Source organism: Spermophilus citellus (assembly GCF_964194105.1).
Source record: "Spermophilus citellus genome assembly, chromosome: 9".
NCBI classification, from domain to species: domain Eukaryota; kingdom Metazoa; phylum Chordata; class Mammalia; order Rodentia; family Sciuridae; genus Spermophilus; species Spermophilus citellus.
Genome location: NC_138191.1, coordinates 89,740,398 through 89,760,775, shown reverse-complemented (window position 1 = coordinate 89,760,775; position 20,378 = coordinate 89,740,398). Strand labels below are relative to the sequence as shown.

Genomic DNA, 20,378 nt, shown 5'->3' with positions numbered 1-20,378 from the left:
GTTGCTTAGGGCCTCACTAAGTTTCTGAGGTTAGCTTTGATCCTCCTGCCTTGGCCTCCTGAGCCTGTAGGATTACAGGCTTGTGCCATCAGGCCCGATTCCCTAGAAATTTCTTTACAAAAGATTTTTGAAAGTTGTATGCAGGGATCATGTAAATTCCACAAATGTGTCTTAAAGTTGGCTTTATTTGTGTAACACACTGACTTTCTGAGCACACTAAATGTTCTGTCCAACATGAGTATGGCTAAATTAAAATATGTATTCATGTGGGAAGGAAAATGTAAAATATGAAAACACTCATGTTATTGTGATGTGATTAATGAATCTTTACTTTTTTCAATAAAGTAATTTCCCTTTTGTCTTTTCTAAACATTTAAAAAATAAATTCAAATTTACAGGAAAAAAAACAGGTAATACATGCACAAAGATTCAAAGGTACATAAAGAGATTCTGTGACAAATAAATCTTCCTTTGACTATAAACCTTCACTTCTGTTCCAGGTAAAAATGACTGTTTTTTACGTCTGTCCTTGCACAAATATTTTATATGTATATGGTTATAGAGGTAATAGTTTTGTTATTGCTTTGTAATGGTTTTTATTTTTTGACACATAAATGGACCCTTTGCTTTTTTTCTCAGTTATATCTTCTTTCATTTTGGTGTTTTTGGAGCTACCTAATTACTTTAAATGACTGCATAGTATTTTAGTGTTGATATACAATAATTTATTTAACCAGTCTTGATATACAATAATTTATTTAACCAGTCTTCTGTGCCCAATTGGTGTTTTGTTTTGTTGTGGTTCTGGAGGTTGAACCTGAACACTTTAATCCCTGAGCTACATCCCCAGTCCTCTTTTATATTTGTTTGAGACAGGGTTTCACCCTGAGTTGCTGAGGCTGGCCTGGGACTTGTGATTCTCCTGGCTCAGCCTCCAGATTTGCTGGGATTACAGGCCTGTGGCACCTTGTCCAGCTAGCTTAGTTTGTATTTTAAAAGAGGCTGAGGTAGATATCTTTGTCATGCTCTTTTGTTAAAAAAGTGACAGTGTCTTATGGTAAAGTCCCAAAAGTAGAATTACTCATCAAAGGAACATATATCTTAAAATTTGGTACAAATTATTTGAACATAACTATGAGACATATATCTTCAGATCACTTAAAGTTGATACTACTTATGTAGAATCATTTCTTTCTTTAAATAACTCTCTTGGAAAATAGTGTGAGCAGGTGTGTAATTCATGAATTTGCTAATGGTTTTCTATAATATAGACAGATTAAGTGATAGCAATATATAGCTATCAATTTTGTTTCAGCTTTATATATAGTGGTAATTAATTTATTTGCCTTTGTAGCTAGGAAGCTATAAAGTATTTGTATTCACACCATGATATTAGTGCCTCAAAGTCTATTCCTGTTTCCTCCAACTTTAACCTTGTTTATCAGAAATTTGAGTTTTAAAATGTTGTGGGGGGAATTAGGACTTGAATTTTTGCCAAGAGACTTGAGGTTTTGAAGGAGTCCTGGTGTTGGCTGGTAGCATTTGGTAGCTTGTGGAAGCCCAATGTCTTTATGATCATCTTAGATGATTAGCATACAGAATCCAGGGTATGGAATTAGAGATACTGACATAATTTTAACATACAGCAGAACACAAAGTAGTGCCATTGAGAAGTCTGATAAGAAGCAATACTTTCTCCAGAATCTAAATATAGAGGATAGTCATGTGCTGCAAGTCAGACAGTTTCACTTCAGTGCTCAAGTGGTCTTGTAATGTGGTCACTGGCGTCTGGTTTATGGGTTTTGTTTGTTTTTGTCTCACCCACCCCTAGATTTCTCTGGCTTCATTTCACTCATGTAAGAGATTGGTATAAGCAAAAGGCGGTCAATCTGCTACCAATGGCAGCATTCATATTCTTACACATATATTATATAGCATGGTGTTGAAAAATCACACAGCTGCGATTAAAGGTCACTTTTTGCTTAACAGAACTTAGGGGAACTGATAAAGGCTACTTTTTGCCCATCCCTGATTCCTGTCCACATTTATTTTTATTAACATCAAAGTACTGTAAGCTCCAGTGCCAACTGGGCTGAAGATTTCTTTTCACAGAGGATTTGCTTCCTTTCCCTCTATGGGAAAGTTCTGTATCCTTTAAATCATTTTAAGCTGCTTCATTTGAAAAATAATTCTTCGTAGTGTGTTCATGGAGTGGATTGATTGTGGCTACTGGGGAAATTCTCTCATGGCTTAAATATTGCTTTTCAAGGCTGCGAAGTGGGTGAATGAAGGGAGTCCACTCCTGGTGTGTGGAGTTTGTAGTATGCTCAGGATGACGACTGACTTCCAAAACCCTCAGTGCAGCAAGACTAAAGGCATCAGGAGACCAGAAGCCACTTAATAAGAGATCAAAGAGGCTGTGTGTATATCAGCTTGAAATCCAGATAGTACAGATCAAAAGCTTGCCTTAGTGAGGCAGCTGCAGGGGGATGAAGTTAGCAGGAGGCCTCAAAGATCTTAAGTCAGGCCTGATGTTGAACTTTGCGGGAATTTCATGGCTCTGGAATACAAATTTGGGAAAAAATCTCATTGTGTGTAATGGGAGTGAAAGAGAATAGCAGGCAAGCAGCAAAATGCCTGTCAGCTGGATGGTGCGTGCTCATAGGGTAGCTTTCCATTTAATGTGTCTCCACAATCGTTTCTGCTTCACCCTTGAAGGCATTGCTGAGGAGAGAAGCCTGAACGTGATATATTGGCTGTATTACCTTTAGTGAGTATTTCAGAAGTGGACAACTATAAATATTAGTGTTGATGAAATGACCGTGGAGAGCCAAAACATGGGCATAAAGATGCTCAGATTTACTGTAATACCTGGTAATCACAACTCTCCTATGAAGTGCTCAAGATATTCCAGGAAGTTAGTGGATATGTCTTGCAATGCATCTGTGTCTCCCATGTAATAAAACAAAAACAAAAACAAAAACAGAACAACTATTTAAAAAAAAAAAGACTGGATCTAAAGGAGAAACTTGGTCTCCAGAGGTGTCTCATCGCCATCCTTCTCCTGCCTCCAGGCATGGCTTTATTTTGGAATTCCCACTTGATTTTTATGTCAGTGTTGAGGCCCACAGTAGATGAAAGCCAGCCTTTCCTAGACTGTGGCTGAATGATTGAAGCAAATCAACAAGCAGGTACTGGGAATCTCTTTTTTCCAAGGCAGGGTGGTCAGTACTGCTCTTTTTGCTTGTGGATGTCATTTGGACCCAGGTGGTGATCTAGGAAGGCTAAGCTTTCCAAGTGAGACCAGGAAGTGGTGCTACCTCCTCCTAGTACCAGAGGTTCACTCTGTTAATGATTCATGAGAGGGGATTGGCTGCTTGATTCCAACATGCCATTTCTAGGTTTCAAGTTCACCTTTCAGCCCTAATCAGGTACTACACTTAGCATTATACCATGGTGAACATGTAGTATATTAAGAGCACTGGCTTTCCAGTTAGGAACGACCCAGAGGACATAGGACTTTGGACAAGTCTTTTCTTATTCTCAGTGTACTAAAACAATACTCTCCAAAATAAAACAATATTTTCTTTACAAAAGTTATAAGAACTAAATAAAGGAGCACTTATAAATACCCATATTTTTTTCTGCGCAAAATGACAACACGTTGGTAAATGTTACCATTTACTAAAAAACAATGGTGATGATGGTGGTGGTGGTGATGATGGTGGTGGTGGTGATGAAAATTTTTAAAATATAAACTCAGCACAGAACTGCTTTGTCTGTCATTCATTCTTAGCTTTCAAAGAAATTGTTGTTTTCATAATGCAAGCTGGTATGGAGGATATATAGATGGAAAAAGCATGCTCCCTTTAAATATCTTATGTACAAATGTTTATTGAGCATCTCCAGTGCATCAGGGAGCTAGCAGTGAAAAAAAACAAAGTTCTGTCTTCATGGAGTTGGAATTCAGTTAGGAGAAGGAGGTAGACAAATAGCCACATGTCGCACTGTAATAAAGGAAATAATCTTAGGTGCCATTCTGTAGGATACACTATGGTTTTAGCAATGATGGAAGTAAGATCTGATTCTGAGGATTATTTCTTAGCAGCCAAAGTGGCTTCACAAGGCATTGAGGCTGGCTGTGTAGACAAGTGGGTAGTGGATATTCCAGGCACAGAGAATGACTGGAATTGATGTTAGTCCTGATTTCATGTCTTTGTTTTATTTGGTATCTGTGAAGTGCTTAAGTCTTTCAAATTTTATTCTGTTTAATGAAAAATCCTCTGAGAAACTTTTTTTTTTTTTTTAAAGAGAGAGTGAGAGAGGAGAGAGAGAGAGAGAATTTTTTTTAATGTTTATTTTTTAGTTCTCCGCGGACACAACATCTTTGTTGGTATGTGGTGCTGAGGATCGAACCCGGGTCGCACGCATGCCAGGCGAGCGCGCTACCGCTTGAGCCACATCCCCAGCCCTCCTCTGAGAAACTTTATGTCCTAATTTTTTACTTGGAAAACATGACCGTATGATGATAATGGCAATAATTATGTACTGCTTTCTCTGTCCAGTGATGTTTACAGCACTTTATATATATTAGCTAATTTAACCTTTTCTACAGCCCCAGGAGGTAGGCCCTGTAATTATCCTCGTGTGATGGATGAGCAAACACACAGAGAAGTCAAGGAATTTGCTCAGGACCACCTGAGTAGGAAGTGGTAGAGCTGAGCTCCTGAGTCTGTGGTATGGAACAGTGAAAGTATGGTCCTCAGGCCAGAAACCACACCGATCCTTCCTAATGATGGCTAAACTGAAAAATGGTAGAGATTTCCATTTTATTTTCCTGGAGAGACAAAACAGTTCTGAAAGCTTTGTTTCACATTATCCTTGAAGTTTATGATACCTTTCCTTTACTCCTCCCACCTGGGACAAAGCTCTGCAGAGATTTGATGATTTTTGCTGCCAGAGTATAAACTGTGTGTGCTTTGAGTTTCCCTGTAGGACTCCTTGGCCTTTTTCCTATATAGTTTCAAAGTTAGCAAAGTATTCTATGCATTGTGTGCCATATATCACAGAGTATCGGTTGACCTTTCAATGATTAAAAAAAAAAAAAACACACTATAGAATCTTTGTAAGAATGAAGGGCATCCTATGTCCTTGATGTGGTAGCTGTGGTTGTCAGCTTCCCAACCTGAAGATGGCTCCTGTCCTTCACTTCTGCTAAAGGAGAATGAGGACTGAGGGTGCCTTGCTGTTGTGAGCCACTTTTTTAGTACAATCTGGAGGTTAGAGGTCACAAATCTGGAGAACATAGGTTCAGCTCTGTATTAACATATATTATATATATGTTATATATTATATCATATATTAACATTTAAGTGTGACATCACAAATGATAGTACTGTTGGTCTCAGTCACGCATGTTCAGTTGAATTTAGCATGCAACAAATGAGATGGAAACTGATAACTCCTCAAACCCATATATCCTGCTAACTTTTTTTTTTTCCTCCCTGCATTCTGTTCCTCCTGCCTCAGCCTCCTGAGTTGGTGTGCACCATCCTGACTGGCTTACTAGCTTCTTTTCTATCCTTCACAGTGATAATAATAGCAGTGTTTATGAATTGATTACTGTGGACTTACTAGAAACTTTGCATGCTTTATCTAATTTAATACCTTTAACAACTCTAAAATCTACGGTATTGTTATTTCCATTTACAGATGAGAAAGTCAAGTCTCATCTAATCAACAACTTGACCAATATCACTCAACGAGTATTTGTTTGGGTGAAGTTGAGTGATTTGTGTAGAAAATTAAAATAAATTCCAAAATTAACATTTGAAAAATTTTAAGTTTCACATGTCTATAATTTCCCTGAATCTTAATAACTTTCTTTTTTCTACATTTTGTTGGTGCATTATAGTTGGGATGGGATTTTTTGTTACGTATTCATGCATGAACACAAATAGCCATATAATTTGGCCAGTACCGTGCCCCAGCACTCTCCCCCTCCCCTGTTTCACAGCAACTTTCAATCGATTTTTTTCCCTCTGAATATGCAAAGCTATTTTTAATATATCAGTTCATTTTCTACATTTAAAAATATTGTGGTTAAATGTATATAACTTAAAACCTACCATTTTAATCACTTTTAAATACAGACCAGTAATGTTAAGTATATTCACATTTCAACTGATGTCATTTTGATTATACTGCTGTTAACTGTCTGCTTAGTGGTACCTCAGGCATTTCAGCCAGATGATAGGGCTTTCAAATGAAAGGTACTTCTGACTTGTTTTGTTTCATTTTGTTTTCCCTAGAACCAAGCAAATGTCCTGTACCAGGAGTAACTGATAAACAGACAAACTATTACAGTATAGTGTAAAATTTTCAAGAAATGAAACACTCAAAAAACATATCTAATGACCAAGGAAAATATCTAATGGGAGTATAGAAGGGGATAAGAGAAATAACCCCTTCAAGAATTGATTTCTTTGGGACATCTGCTGAAACCAATTTAATTATTATGTTGAAAATAGATTTTTAAAGTCCCAAGTTATACAGAATAAAATGAGGTACAAGCTTTTGTGATTTTTGTTTCCTCCTTAGGATATATTTTTGATCTGCAAGTTTCTATGCCCACTTGTTTTCCATTGTACTTTAATTGCCTTATATGCTGTGCTTACTGTGCTGCTCAGGGACCATTTAGTTCTATGTATGATGCGTGGAAAAAATCTATCCTTAATGTCTAATAGTGTTTAGGAAGCAATAATACACAAGAAGCCAGAAACCATATCTGTTTAATCTATCTTGAGTGGACTGAATGTATTTTGTGGGCACACACTTTGGACATGATGGTGTTGTGGTAATTGGTATGATTAGTTTAATACTTTGCTATATTGTAGAATAGTTAAGAATACAGTTGGAGTCTAGATTGCCCATTATTTAGTACAATCATTTAGTTATTACCTTACTTCACTATAAATACAGAAGAAGCTTTTTGAAATAATTAATTACATCCCACTCTCTTAAACCAGAACTATTCTAGTAATTTTCATTTCAACTAATGGTCCCTGACATGTTTTTTGTTGCTATCTTAAAATAGCAATCAGGGAAAAATGTGTTTTACGTTTTGTCTAATAGAAAAGGAGGGTACATGTTATCATAGATATTTTGTTGTTTGCTTGTTTTGTTTTGATGGACAATACCCAGGAAGTTAGTCTTATAGTTATGGTCTTTTTATGAATTTCTAAACATTGGCATTAACTAAAATTATACCATATTTGTTACCATAGTGTTAATGCATTGTCAATGCAGTGTTTTGAATTAACATCTTTATCTACTTTTTTCTTCTTCTTTTCTTTGAGCCAGGACTTCTCTATGTTGCTCAGGCTGGCTTTGAACTCTTGGGCCCAAATGATCCTCCTCCAAATGATCCTTCAGCCTCTTTTTATTTTATTTTATTTTATTTTTGGTGGTAATGGGGATTGAACCCAGGGCCTTGTGCATGTAAGGCAAGCACTCTACCAACTGAGCTATATCCCCAGCCCCTCTACTTCAGCCTCTCGAGTAGGTAGAAATATGTGTACACAACACAGTACCTGCCCATTATCCCTAGTTTTATTTTGTTTTTCCAGTAGTTTTGTGACTGTTTGGTAGAAATTAAGGACAAAATTGACTCAAGATATTCTGTTAAATTTAGTTAATAGGATCATAGAGCTGGGGGGGGGATCATAACACTTGTATCCACTTTCCTCATTTTACACTTGGAGCAACAGACTTAGAGAAATGAAGACACTTGTGAAACTGTATACAGCCTGTTGGGGACAATCCTGCAGCTTAAAACTTGCTCCCCACCACCTTCCTTCTTTTTTCTTTTGTGGTGCTGGGGATTAAACCCAGGGCCTTGTGTATGCTAGGCAAATGCTCTACCACTGAGCCACATTCCCGAGTCCTTAGAACTTGTCTCTTGAATTCAGTCCACCTTCATCCTGTAACTCGTAGGTTGTATATCTGTGTTCTTTGTCTCTTTCTCTCATTTTTCTCCTTTTAAAAAATGTCTTAGTTCCTGTTTTCTGACTGGCGTTGCTCACAGTGGAAATTTTAATTCATGTCAGCTGTGCACCAGAGCCTTTCCAGAAGACTCTTACTTCTTAAGATGTACGCATCTGTGTGTGTGTGAAAAAACGTTGCCTTCGCTGCTGCTCTTACTCCATTCCTTCTTTTGCCTCCCTCCAGAATGGGTTAGCTCCTTCCTTTTAATCTGTAATCTCCATTTTAGCAACTTCCATGAGATATTATTTTGAAAATTTATTTAGCTATTAATTGTTTTATATCATAACTTAATACTACTTAGCTCAGGTGATCACAGCCACACTTGCCTCCTAAAGAAACTCATACCTGGTTGCTGGCTGTTCCATAGCTTCTTCTTGGTTTACTATTGCTTATTTGGAATACTCTTTCAACTTAATATTACATAGCCAAATATTCAGAAACTATGTAGATCCTTTAGAATTATTTCTGAAACATAACTTCCTCACAAACACATACTTGTGACAGGAAGCTTGAAGCCTACTTCTGCAATAGTGTGTACCCATCCTGACTTCCCTGGTTGGGAGGAGGTCTCTTTTGTGGAGCTAGCTGATGTTTCAGAGCTAGCTGATGTTTTTCTGGTCCTTCCCTGGAATTGTTTCATTCTTGGTGAGGGACTCTGAAATACAGCTGCAGAGCAGGTGTTTGGTACAATGAGCTGCTCTACAACACAGTGCAGAACTTTGATGACATACAAGTAAGGCCTTGGGAATGAACCATATTACCCCTCTTGAGTTTATATTTTAATACACTCAGTTGACAGTGTTAAAATTATCAAAGGCAAACAAATTTGCAGCCAAATTTTTGTCTGAAATAATCTGGGGTCCATCTCTTGGCTATCTTGCTGTATCATCTCTGAATCCCTGTTCTTTCTTAATATCTTAAGTTTGGGTGTTAAATGCAGAGTAGATTTAAAATTAAAAAAACAAAACTGAAAATTATTATTTATTTTGATTGTGGTTAAATCATTATTACACCTTGATTTTTTTAAAAAAATTTCTTCATTGGGGCAGTACTGCAAAGCATAGAGATGTTAAATGTTAGAACAGGCCTCTGCGTGTATGTCACATTTCTCTTATTTAAGAAAATTCGTCTTTATACTTTTGCCAGTTTGTTAAAAATGGAAAAAGTGTAACTACTTTTCTTGTTCGTTCCTCTGTGCCCTCTTTATATGGAGTCCCCTACTTCATGCTTTTCCAGGGAGTATGTCTGAGCTGCTTGCTTATATTTGTAGTTAGGTTGTGGAGAACTTTGCAGGTATAGCCCTCCACATCTTCCAGGTGCTGTCTTGACAGCCCACATTTCAGTGGAACCACTCCCCGCCCCAGGTGACGCCCCTGCACTCTGCTTTACTTTATGTGAGATCTGGTCCCTTTGATCTCTGGGAGTGTACACAAATATTCACATAATACATTTTATAGACACTTCAGAAACTTCGACTCCCATCCGTTTGGGCATAATGATTGTCACATGTTTGCCTTCACCCGGGAAAAGGTGTTCTTATGCTCCCCAAATGAGTAGCTTCTCAAGAAAGTAAACAAATTAAACTTAAGGAAGTGGGTGACTTACCTGGATGTGTAGCATGTTGTGCATTCTTCGCTTTCCTCTGCTACGTAATGAAATATAAACCTCTAGTGGCCAAGTGTGATATTTGAAGGACTCAGTTTTACACACTTGTAAAGGGTGATAAATGTTCTTTCCTAACATGTTTGTCTTCTTTCAGTCTTCATTTAGCAGAAACTAACTTTCAGGTAGAGAAGCTGCATTGCTTAGTGGCTAAAAGCATAAAGACTGGGATTTAATCAGCTGGTTTGAATTCTTACTATCATGTGCTTTGTTTAAATCATTTAATTTCTCTCTTACTTTGTTTCCTTGCGTGGCAGTGGTTGAAGGAGAGCATTCCTAGCAGAAGCAATGGCTTCTTCTGCACCATGTCAGAGCGGAAACCAAAGCGTGTCACAATTCCCAAGTTTCAGTACTACTGTATTGTTGGGACAGGGTGTGGGGTGCATGGGAGCAGGCAGTGGTACATGAGGGGAGAGTGAGCAGAGATGGGACAGAAATGTAGATCTGAAGGAACTCTTTCCATAAAGGATAAATAAGTTAGGACATAGTGGGTGTCACTAAAGTATTTTAAGTATTTTAATTCCTACCTTAAGGAGAAGTTATGCTCATTTGTTTTAAAAAAAAAGAGGATTCCATTATCTCTGAGGAAAGTGGACTGATGGTCAGATTAATGATGGTAGACCAATCAGCAAACCATAACATTTGCCCAGGCAAGGAATAATGAGAAGCTGAACCAAGGTAGCGATGCTGGAAATGGAGAGTAAAGATCAGATAGAAAAGGGAGAAGATCCAATGGCTCAGCGAGCATCTCAGCGGAAGAGGAGGGAAAGTGAGTGCTTGGGTACGCTGATGCCACTTGGGAATGATGCAGATGAGGAGTCTGTCAATTCCCTGAGCACTGAAGCACCCTATGTTTATAATAAATATCAAATGTTAGCATCCCTTCGAGACACTGAGGAAAAAGCCCTGTTGTGCAGGTTTATTGAGGTAGGTGTGGTGGTTTCATTCACATGTGAGACAAGTAAGTGGTCCTCAAATTTCCTTGTGGAGTGGAAAGGTGTGGAATGCAGGTCTGTTCTCTTCTCCTGTCCCCTGGTGCTATATTCTGATGAAACTTTGTTATTCTTAACTGGGTAAAGGAGTTTGGTAACATTTTTAAGAGCTATCAGGAGCAACTTTCATAAATGGTTGAGTTGAAGCAAACATATGGGACACTGTTAGGAGCATGTGTAATAATATAAAGCTTTTGAATAAAGAGGAAAAATCTCCTCTGGAAGAAAATAGCTTGCACAGATAGTCCTTACATACTATGATTGGTCTTTAGTGCCCTCTATTGGCTATTTAGTCTAAAGCAACATCTTGATTCAAGAAACACAAAAGTGTTTCTTGCCAAAAAAGGAAAATTAGAGATTTAAAAATCATGACAAAATATGCTGAAATCTGATGGTGGCTTTAAAATATGTTTGAGGGGCCTTGGGATTGGGTAGGGGTCTTGAGAAATGTCTTTATGACACTTTCTTTGCTATAGCATGCCTGTGGCAGCCTGGGCTGTATTTTCAGGAAATGGACGTTTCCGAAGAGCAGCAGCCTGAGTCAGGCTGGTGTTCCAGCACTTTTCACGCAGCAAAGCCTCAAGAATAGCATCCGCCCCATAGTCAGTGACAGCTGCTGTTTTTCCAGAGGGTGGCTGCCATGTGATGGCCATGAAAGGAGATGACTGTTCCTCATTAAAGGACTCTATTCAGCTCTGTGGTTACATGGTCAGAAAAGTCATCCCAGAAAATGCAGCAGTGATTGCACAAAGTGGGGCATCTTCAGAGGTGGTAGTTCCTCTTTTTTTTTTTTTTTTTCACTCCCTTCCCTCCCAGGGACAAAGAAGCTGTCTTTGGGTTCAGTGGGAGTAGGGGTAGTTGAGACCCAGTGTTTAGACTGACTAGCCGTCTAACCTGAATAAACTTTAGTAAGCAAGTCCACCTGGCTCTGGTTTAGGGTTTGAAGAAGACTGCTGTGTAAATGGGTGATCGCCTGCCCCTGCTACATTAAATGAAGTTGATTACTCTTTCTAGAGTACTGTTTCCAGCATGTCCTGGTGAATCTTCCTAATTATACAATTAGAATCTTTCTAATTATTTCAGCCTGTAGTATTTTGAAAATGTATTCATTCACCTATTCAGGTTAAAAATAGTCCTTTTTTATTCAATGCTATATGTAACTACTGTAACTACTGAGGTTGCTTGCAGCCAACTTAGGGAAATCATTTATTTGCTTTTGGTCTATGTTACTGTTGCAATTTTCTCTAAGAAAGTTTAGTCATTGTATGAAGTATTGCTAGCTGCTTTCTGTGTTTCATGAGAGGAATAAGCTATTATGTAGTTTCCCTTCCCCCCCAATAAAAAAGCCTTTCATCAAAAACTGACATCCTAAATGAAGGACATAATTGTACAGCTTATTTATTAGTGTGTCAAACTTAAAATGTAATGGTTTCATATTTCAGAATGAAAAGTGTGTTGTGATTCATGGTTCCTGGTGACAAAATAGACAGCTCTTTTTATATTACTGTACTGATTGCTTGCTGATATGCCACCACACTCTTTTTTCCTTCTGTTCTCTTCCTGTGCAATAGCTCCCTCTGCTTGAAAATATTGGTGTAATTATAGTTTAACACTGTGTACTTTATTAGTGCATTCCCTTGACTATTTTTTTACTTTTAATTCTGTTCATAAATTGTGGCACTAAATATTAGAGCATGTAGAAAATTACCAAGGGTCTCTTAGCTGGGGGTGGAAAGGCAAGGTTAGTTGAGAAAAGCAAAATAAACTGAAGACATTATTTTTTTCCCCAAGGAGTTAGCTCTATAGTCTTTGTTGATTTAAATATGGTAGATTTGTTTAAAATTCAGTGCAGTGCATTAGAAATGAACCTTATATGTCTAAAACATAGAGGTATAGAAAACTAGATCAGAAAAGTTCAAAAAAGCCACCAGCCCCTTCAAAAAGAGCCAGGAATGTGACAGATCTTCACTTTGTTAATTCCAAAATCTTATAATTCTACATAAAACCTGGCAGTTTTCCTCTAGTCACTCAGGAAGTATTTAACAAAAGCTGGCAGAAGTAGAGTCTCTTCCCTATATGGGACAATACGTGCATGCAGAGACAATAGAGACAGACCAAAGCAAACCAGAGCAAATGCTTTGTACCTATTTGTTGGATAAAGTAAACATTAAAGGAGTTATGAATTGTTTTTTTTAAAATTAACCAAATGTATTGATAGCATCAGTGGTTTTTTTCAGTGCTTAATGAAAAGAAATATGGGATTCTATCACTGGATAAAAAAGATCCATACATTTGTTTTGTCCACGAGTTCATTTCTGTGTATTAGAAAAGTTCTGATGCAGGGCCAGATAACCATGTCATAACTTTGCATGTTATTTTTCAGTATACTTTGTGTTTGTATGTTGCTGGGGATTTAATGCAGGGCTTTGTTCATGCTAGGCAAGTACTCTATAATTGACCTACAACCCTAACCCTAAATAAATAAATATTTTTATTTTTGTTTTTTATGTGTGTGTGTGTATTTATATATATATAATTTTTTTTTTTTTTTTGGTACTGGGGAATAATCCAGGGATACTTACCACTGAGCCACATCCCTAGCCCTATTTTGTATTTTATTTAGAGACAGGGTCTCACTGACTTGCTTAGCACCTCATTTTTGCTGAGGCTGGCTTTGAACTCATGATCTTCCTGCCCAAGCCTTCCGAGCCCACTGGGATTGCAGGCATTCACCACCATGCCTGACATAAATATATATATATTTTAAATACAGTGAAATATGCTATTGTTTCCATGCCTTTTCTGAATTTAAGTGGTTTCATGAGAGGATGCTCTACTGATAAGGATTTAAGAATGGAGTGCCATTTCTCATAATGCTTCTCTTAGAGCCTACTTATGGCCTAAGAGGAGTCATAGTTGGAAGTCATAGATGGGTTTGTCTTTGATCCACAGTGTGACAGTGCTTGAGCATATCAGATAGTCTTGCCCAACTCTTTGCTGACCTCTCATGGTCCAACAAAATGTCAGTCACCAAAAGTTTTAAAAAGACTTTGATATGTGACTGAGCATGCAGAAATTAAATTGAAACTGTTTAGGTATATCTTTACTTTGATATAAGCTAATATTTTTGTGGATGTATAGAGAGATTAAGAAAAATGTTACCAGAATAAATATATGGAATAAATATATGAGATTCACTAAAAATACACTGTCCTAAGTCCTGTTTTAGACAGCTCTTTCACTGCTATGACCAAAATATTTGACAAAAAACAATTTTAGAGGAGGAAAAGTTTATTTTGGGGCTCATGGTTTCAAAGGTCTTAGTCAAAAGACAGGCAGCTCCATTCCTCAGGGCCTGAGATGAGGCAGAATATCATGGCGAAAGGGTGTGGCAGAGAAAAGCAGTTGGGAACATGGCACTAGGAAGCAGAGAGACTCCACTCATCAGATACAAAGGCATGCCTCCAATGACCCACCTCCTCCAGTCATACTCCACCTGCCTATAGTTACCACTCAGTTAATTCCTATTAGGGGGTTAATTCACTGATTGGGTTAAGACTGTCATAACCCAGTTATTTTGCCTCTAAGCTTTCTTGCATTGTCTCACACATGAACTTTTGAGTGACACCTTACATCTAAACCATAGCAACCTGCATATTTGTTTACAGGGAATCAGCTCATTGTTCTTTGCTTGACTCACAGGACCCTTTAGATCCCACAAGATCAGTGATTGTGATCCGTTCCCTGGTAGCAGATGGTGTAGCAGAAAGAAGTGGAGAACTTTTACCTGGAGACCGCCTGGTCTCAGTCAATGAATACTGTTTGGACAATACCACACTTGCTGAAGCTGTGGAGGTACTGAAGGCCGTGCCTCCAGGCACTGTACACCTTGGCATCTGTAAGCCTTTGGTGGTAAGTGTTGAATTTTGTTAATATAAGAAGAAATGATAATGCAGTAGTTCTGGATTTTGGAGATAAATATGTCTGGCCTCTAAGTGTTGAAATTTGTTAACATAGGAAATATTATTGCAGCAGTTAAGAACATGGACTTTGGGGGCAAATACACCTGACCTTGAATTCCTGTTCCACTGCTTAATGCATCTTTGATCATAGTCAAGTTTCTTAATGTCCTTGACTTATAGAATCAGAAAAAATAATGTCTATCTCATATGGTTTGAGGATTTAAAGAATATTATATTCAGTAGGTGCTTACTGAGCACATTACTATATATCTGCTAGCTGTTAGCATTTCTAGTCTTACTAGTACCACTTTTACTATTTTCATCTTCATGTTTTGCACACAGAATCTATTTCCATCATATTCCTTAATGCAAATTAAAGTAAGTATGTTTACATGTTAACTTTTATTAAGGAATTATGTTAAGATAGTACAATAAGTTGAAGTCCAGTCAACCACATCATTTTAACATTATGACAGTGAGACATTAATGCTTTTCCAACTATCATCAGAGTACCCAATGACTCCTAGCACCCAGACCTCTATATGATCAAGCCGTCTTATTGCTTAATGTACTATGTCAGGTCAGTCTTCCTGACAGAAGGGTACCTCAGTTATGGTGCTGTTAAGGTCCCCTGTACAAAAATAAAAAAAAAAACACACACACACACACAAAAACAAAAAACAACTTGATAATTTCAGTCGATGTTAAAATATTAAAGAGTGCTTACTAATGACAATATTTTAAGTCTACTACATGTAGAAGCCACATGTAGTAGTAGCTGAAGCAACTTTAAAGGTCACTCTTTTGTACTCACATTACAAATGAGTCAGTGGAGGCACAGAGAGTCAAGTAGCTGACCCAAGGTCATATGCTAGCAGGAAGCAGAGCTGGAATATGAACTCGGCCAGGCTGCTTCAGACCTTGTGTTCCTGGTTACAGGAACACGTGCTGCTGTTTGATTGTATTGTTCCTTTTTTAATTTGTAGGTAGCATGTCTGAAACAGCTTGGTTGTGATAGGTTGTTGGACTGGATTTTAGGAAACAAGAACTCTGTTTCTAGCTTTGCTCAGAGTTATAATGCCCAGTGGGTTTCAAACTCAAAGATATGTAATTTTACATAAAAATTACCTGGGAGATGTTTAAAATGCAATTTTCTGAGTCCTGCCCTCAAGAGATTCTGATTGAGAAATTCTGATGTACTATTCACAAATCTCCCTCTTCAGTGGGTCACCTCTGTAATTTGATCAACAGGTATACTACTTTTCTTCTAGTGACCTAAGTTTTTCATTTCTTAGAAGAATGAATAAGACTAGAGAACTTCTAAGGTCTTTCTGAACTCTAAATTCTTTAATCTATGAAATACTTTAATATACTGCCCAAATGACATAAGTACTCTGCTAGCTAACTAATTATATTTATATATAGATAAAGGTTGATGTATTACACCTATTTTTGCTCTGAGAAACCTCAGTATATTACTTTTTAAAATTTTTGCTGCTGAGGACTGAATCCAAGGCTTTACTCATGCTAAGTACATGTTCTACCACTGAGCTGCTCCTGTAGCCCCAGTAAGTTTTTTTATTTTTCATGTAATACACATAAAAAGGCCTGTATATTACACTTAACAGAAACTTTAAATGTTTCAAAATATAATCTAACACATAACTAAATCAGGTTCTTGACTTTTTGTGTATTTGGTGTGTTATCTTAACCCGTAAGTAACACACCATGAAGTGCTTGGTTTGATTTTTGGACAAATTAAGGAAGGGAAAACCAAGAATATGTTCATGGGACCTCATCTCATTGTTATTTTCGGTGGTAGCAGGAACTTTGTCTAGATTACCCTGGTGATTATTTGCTAGAATTTTGTCACCACATGGGAAAAAAATCCCAAGATAGTTAGTCCTATAGGACTTAAGCAGCCCAGCCTATACCATTAAGCAGTTTTAGGAATTCTGAAGCAGTGTCAATAATGGGACTTAGTACCAAAAGGGTGTGGATTCTTGGGTGATTTCTGGCAGTCAGAGCTGCAGAAACCTCAGACTCCAGGGCCTTGCTCTAAGAGTGTTTTGGAACATAATAATTGTGGAGTGGAACTTTGCCCAGGACTCCCTTAGTGGATCCAAGGCTGCCAGCAGACTTAGGAGTGGGAGGCCAGTAAAGGGATGGAGAGAAAGGTCAATTTCAAGACTTTTTTCTTTTTTAAACCATTAAGTAATTCCTTCTTTAGCATCTGGGTTCTTTTAGCAAAACTACTCAGGAGCTGTAGATTCAAGAAACCAGAAACGGATCTCCTCTGAGGTCTGTGTCCCTGTCCCTTTCTTATTGTACATGGTGGCTGCGTAGCTAATGTTAACTGAGGATTTACTCAACCCATAGAAGAAACAGATAGAGAATGTAAATAAGAAGATATACATATAATAGTTATGAGAACAAAATTATTTTTATTAAGGTATATGACATATAATACTTAGACCTGTATAGTTTCAGTTATACATTTTCATCTTAACCATAAATGTGATTTGTCTCCTCTTTTCTGCAAATTTACATTGAATATACCAGATCAAAAAAAAAAAAAAAAAAAGGAAAAAAAATGAATAAGCTGACTTTAAAAATTGCATCATTCTCAGAATGAAGAGGACAGAACAGGCAATGGAACTCTGAGCTAGACAGCTGTGGGCTTTGCTCAGTTCTCTGTGGTTTGCAAGGCTCTGTGTTCTTGGGCCAATCATTTTGTCTCACTAGCACCCACCTTGCTCATCTGTAAGTTGGAGACTGCATGGTGACTGGGAGCACAAAGCTCAGTGACAGGCAGCTTGAGTTCACATTCTGGATATGTAACTGACCAGCTGTGGGATATGGGGCAAATGGCTGTGCTCCCTTCTCCACATCAGTAAAATAGAGTTAGTATGAGTTCCCACTTTTTAGAGCATGTATCAATACATTAATTAGTGTGTTAAGTATGTTTAAAGTACTTAAACATATACCTGGTGTATAGCTATATATATAAATTACCAAGTAATTTTTCTTTAAGGGATACTTAAAGTTGAGAAGCCCTGACCTAAATATTTCTTTCCTTTTTTTATTTTTTAAATTAATTTTTTATTTGTAGTTTGACACAATATCTTTATTTTATTTATTTATTTTTATGTGGTGCTGGGGATTGAACCCAGGGCCTTACACATGCCAGGCAAGCGCTCTGCCACTGAGCCACAACCCCGGCCCATCTTTCTTTTTAATTACGAAAGTAAATTTGTTCTAATGAAACAATTTGCATAAATTTTGCTGTGTACTTGTACAATATGAGAATTAATCTGAAGAAAGTTTGAAGCTAAATTCATGAAAGTGGTTTATATTTTCAGGAAGATGAGAAAGAAGAAGGTTGTTACATTTTACATTCAAACAGTAATGAAGACAAGACTGAACCTCCAGGAACAATTCTTGATATGAATTCATCTTTAATACTTGAAGCACCCAAGGTATGTAGTGAATTTCCCATCTGAATGATTTGCTGTGAGCTAAGGTTTTTCTAAAGAAGACAAAGCTTGTCCCACTCCCTTGGTTAAGTAGATACAAATTAAAGAATCCCCATTCACTTGTTACTATTATTAAAGTGAAATCTTTTCCTTCCTGTATTACTTTGACTCTTTAAAATGATACAAGGAATATGTAAGGCATTTCCAAAGAATGAACATTTTATTTTGTATCACTAATATAATCCTCAAATTTGGGGAGGAGAACATATTGTTGAAAATAGACGTGTATTTTAAATGCTGTAGAAAATGGAACTATACAAAAAAATTTCATTTTGAATACTTTCTTTAGTCAAACCCCACTTTAGGCTATAATTGTAGAAAGTGATTTTGGAAGTTTTCCTCTTGATTTTTAAAATAAATTGTGTTTTATTCTTTGCAATTAAAGTATGGCTTGCTTTGCTTGATAACTCATGTCTGGTGACATTCTTGGCAACTGTGTTGACAGTGTCTCACACTGATGGGTATTCCTGTAATGTCCATTACATTTTTTTTAAAAGGCTAGACTTTTCTGGTTAAAATTTCATATCTATGTGATATGTTCAAATATACCCTCTAATTAAAGTTTATTTTTTCACATAACCAGATTGCATTATTTGATATTAAATTTATATTAATTTAAAAGCTTCACTGTGATGATGTTGAGGTGTGTGAAGAAAGCAATGGGAAAGAGTAGAATTATCCCAGGCATTTATATCTCGTAATACTTAGGATAGGAATTATCATTGATGTCTTAGAAGGAATTGGGCCTCACTGGACTCAGCACTGACAGGTTCCCCAGGGTTAAGTCAGGGGCTCTGCAAATCCATATATACGTTAGGCATTAGCCAGAAACTCAATAAAATTTCTGCACACGTAGAACTATTTACTTTCAGTGGTATGTACTGGCTTCTAATTAGTGAAATTATAAGTTAATTGAAAAGCATATTGTATTCATTTGTTTTTCTTATGCATTTGCAGCATAGATGAAAAATATATTTATATAATACAAATGAATCATACTTAAAAGTGGAAATATACTGCCCATTTATTTTATAATTTTTTTTGTTTTGTTTTACGTAGTTACACATGACAGTACAATGATCTTGACATATCATACATTTGAATCAGATGGGATATAATTTCTCATTTTTCTGAGTATACAGGTTGCAGAATCACATTGGTCATGCATTCACATACATATACATAGTAATAATAATGTCTATTTCATTTTACTATCCTTCCTATTTTTTGAACATTGAATAGCTGTGATTTCTTTTAAGTTACTTAAGCTTGATGATCCTGATTTTTTAGTCTTTGCTTTCTTAAGTATTAGTTTTTGTATTTATGTACTACTTTTTATATTGAGTACATGGATCAAATGTTTAGTGTGGCAGTTGACAAAGTTCCCAGTTCCAGTGGAGAATTTTCAGGTGGTTAATGTATAATGAACCTTTTAGAGTAGTCATTCACCTTGCCAAGGGCAGATTTCTACCTCTTATTTTACTGTTTGTCCTTTTTCTGGGTTGCGGGTTGTTTGGAAGTGAGCTTCTGTTTCTTCTTTTTGATGGAGAAATATAGCTCCTGATCATGTCCGCCATGCAGTGCTTATGAGGTGATGTACTGAAGCTATGGCACCATTTTAATGTTCCAGTTAAGGTACATGCTGCAGCTCTAAGACGGGTGTAGTTTAACATTTTTTGCAACTTTTCCTTACAGGGATTTAGAGATGAACCCTATTTTAAAGAAGAACTTGTGGACGAGCCATTTCTAGATTTGGGAAATTCTTACCAATCTCAACAAAAAGAAGTAGACAGTAGCCAAGAAGCCTGGGAAATGCACGAATTTCTGACTCCTCAATTGCAGGAAATGGGTGGAGAAAGAGAAATGCTTGTTGATGAAGAATATGAACTATATCAAGATCAATTTCAGTCTATGGAGTTATATACCTCTTCTAATGTTCAAGAGGCCACTCCTGTGCCCTCCAGGCAGGAACTCCACTTTGGTACACAGTGGTTACATGATAGCCACTCAGCTGGCGAACCACCGGAGGCTCAGAATGCAGGACCCATGATGAGCATGTACTCCCAGGGGACACAGCAGTACAGCTACAGCCCTGACCACACGGTGAGGCATTGTGACTTTGCTCCCACATCCTCCCCTCTGCACCCCCCGCCTATCCCTAACTCTCATAGCTGTTAAAA

General features: G+C 37.2%; 1 protein-coding gene across 6 annotated transcripts in view; it reads left to right on the top strand.

The window, feature by feature from the left end:
* PATJ (PATJ crumbs cell polarity complex component) overlaps positions 1-20,378 on the top strand; it is a 346,985-nt gene that overhangs the window by 82,880 nt on the left and 243,727 nt on the right. For all 6 annotated transcript variants that reach the window (XM_081306348.1, XM_081306345.1, XM_081306347.1 and 3 more), the window contains 3 exons: positions 14,403-14,612; positions 18,025-18,141; positions 19,894-20,301. In XM_081306348.1, coding sequence (XP_081162474.1) covers positions 14,403-14,612; positions 18,025-18,141; positions 19,894-20,301 — 735 coding nt within the window. The remainder of the gene's footprint in view (positions 1-14,402; positions 14,613-18,024; positions 18,142-19,893; positions 20,302-20,378) is intronic.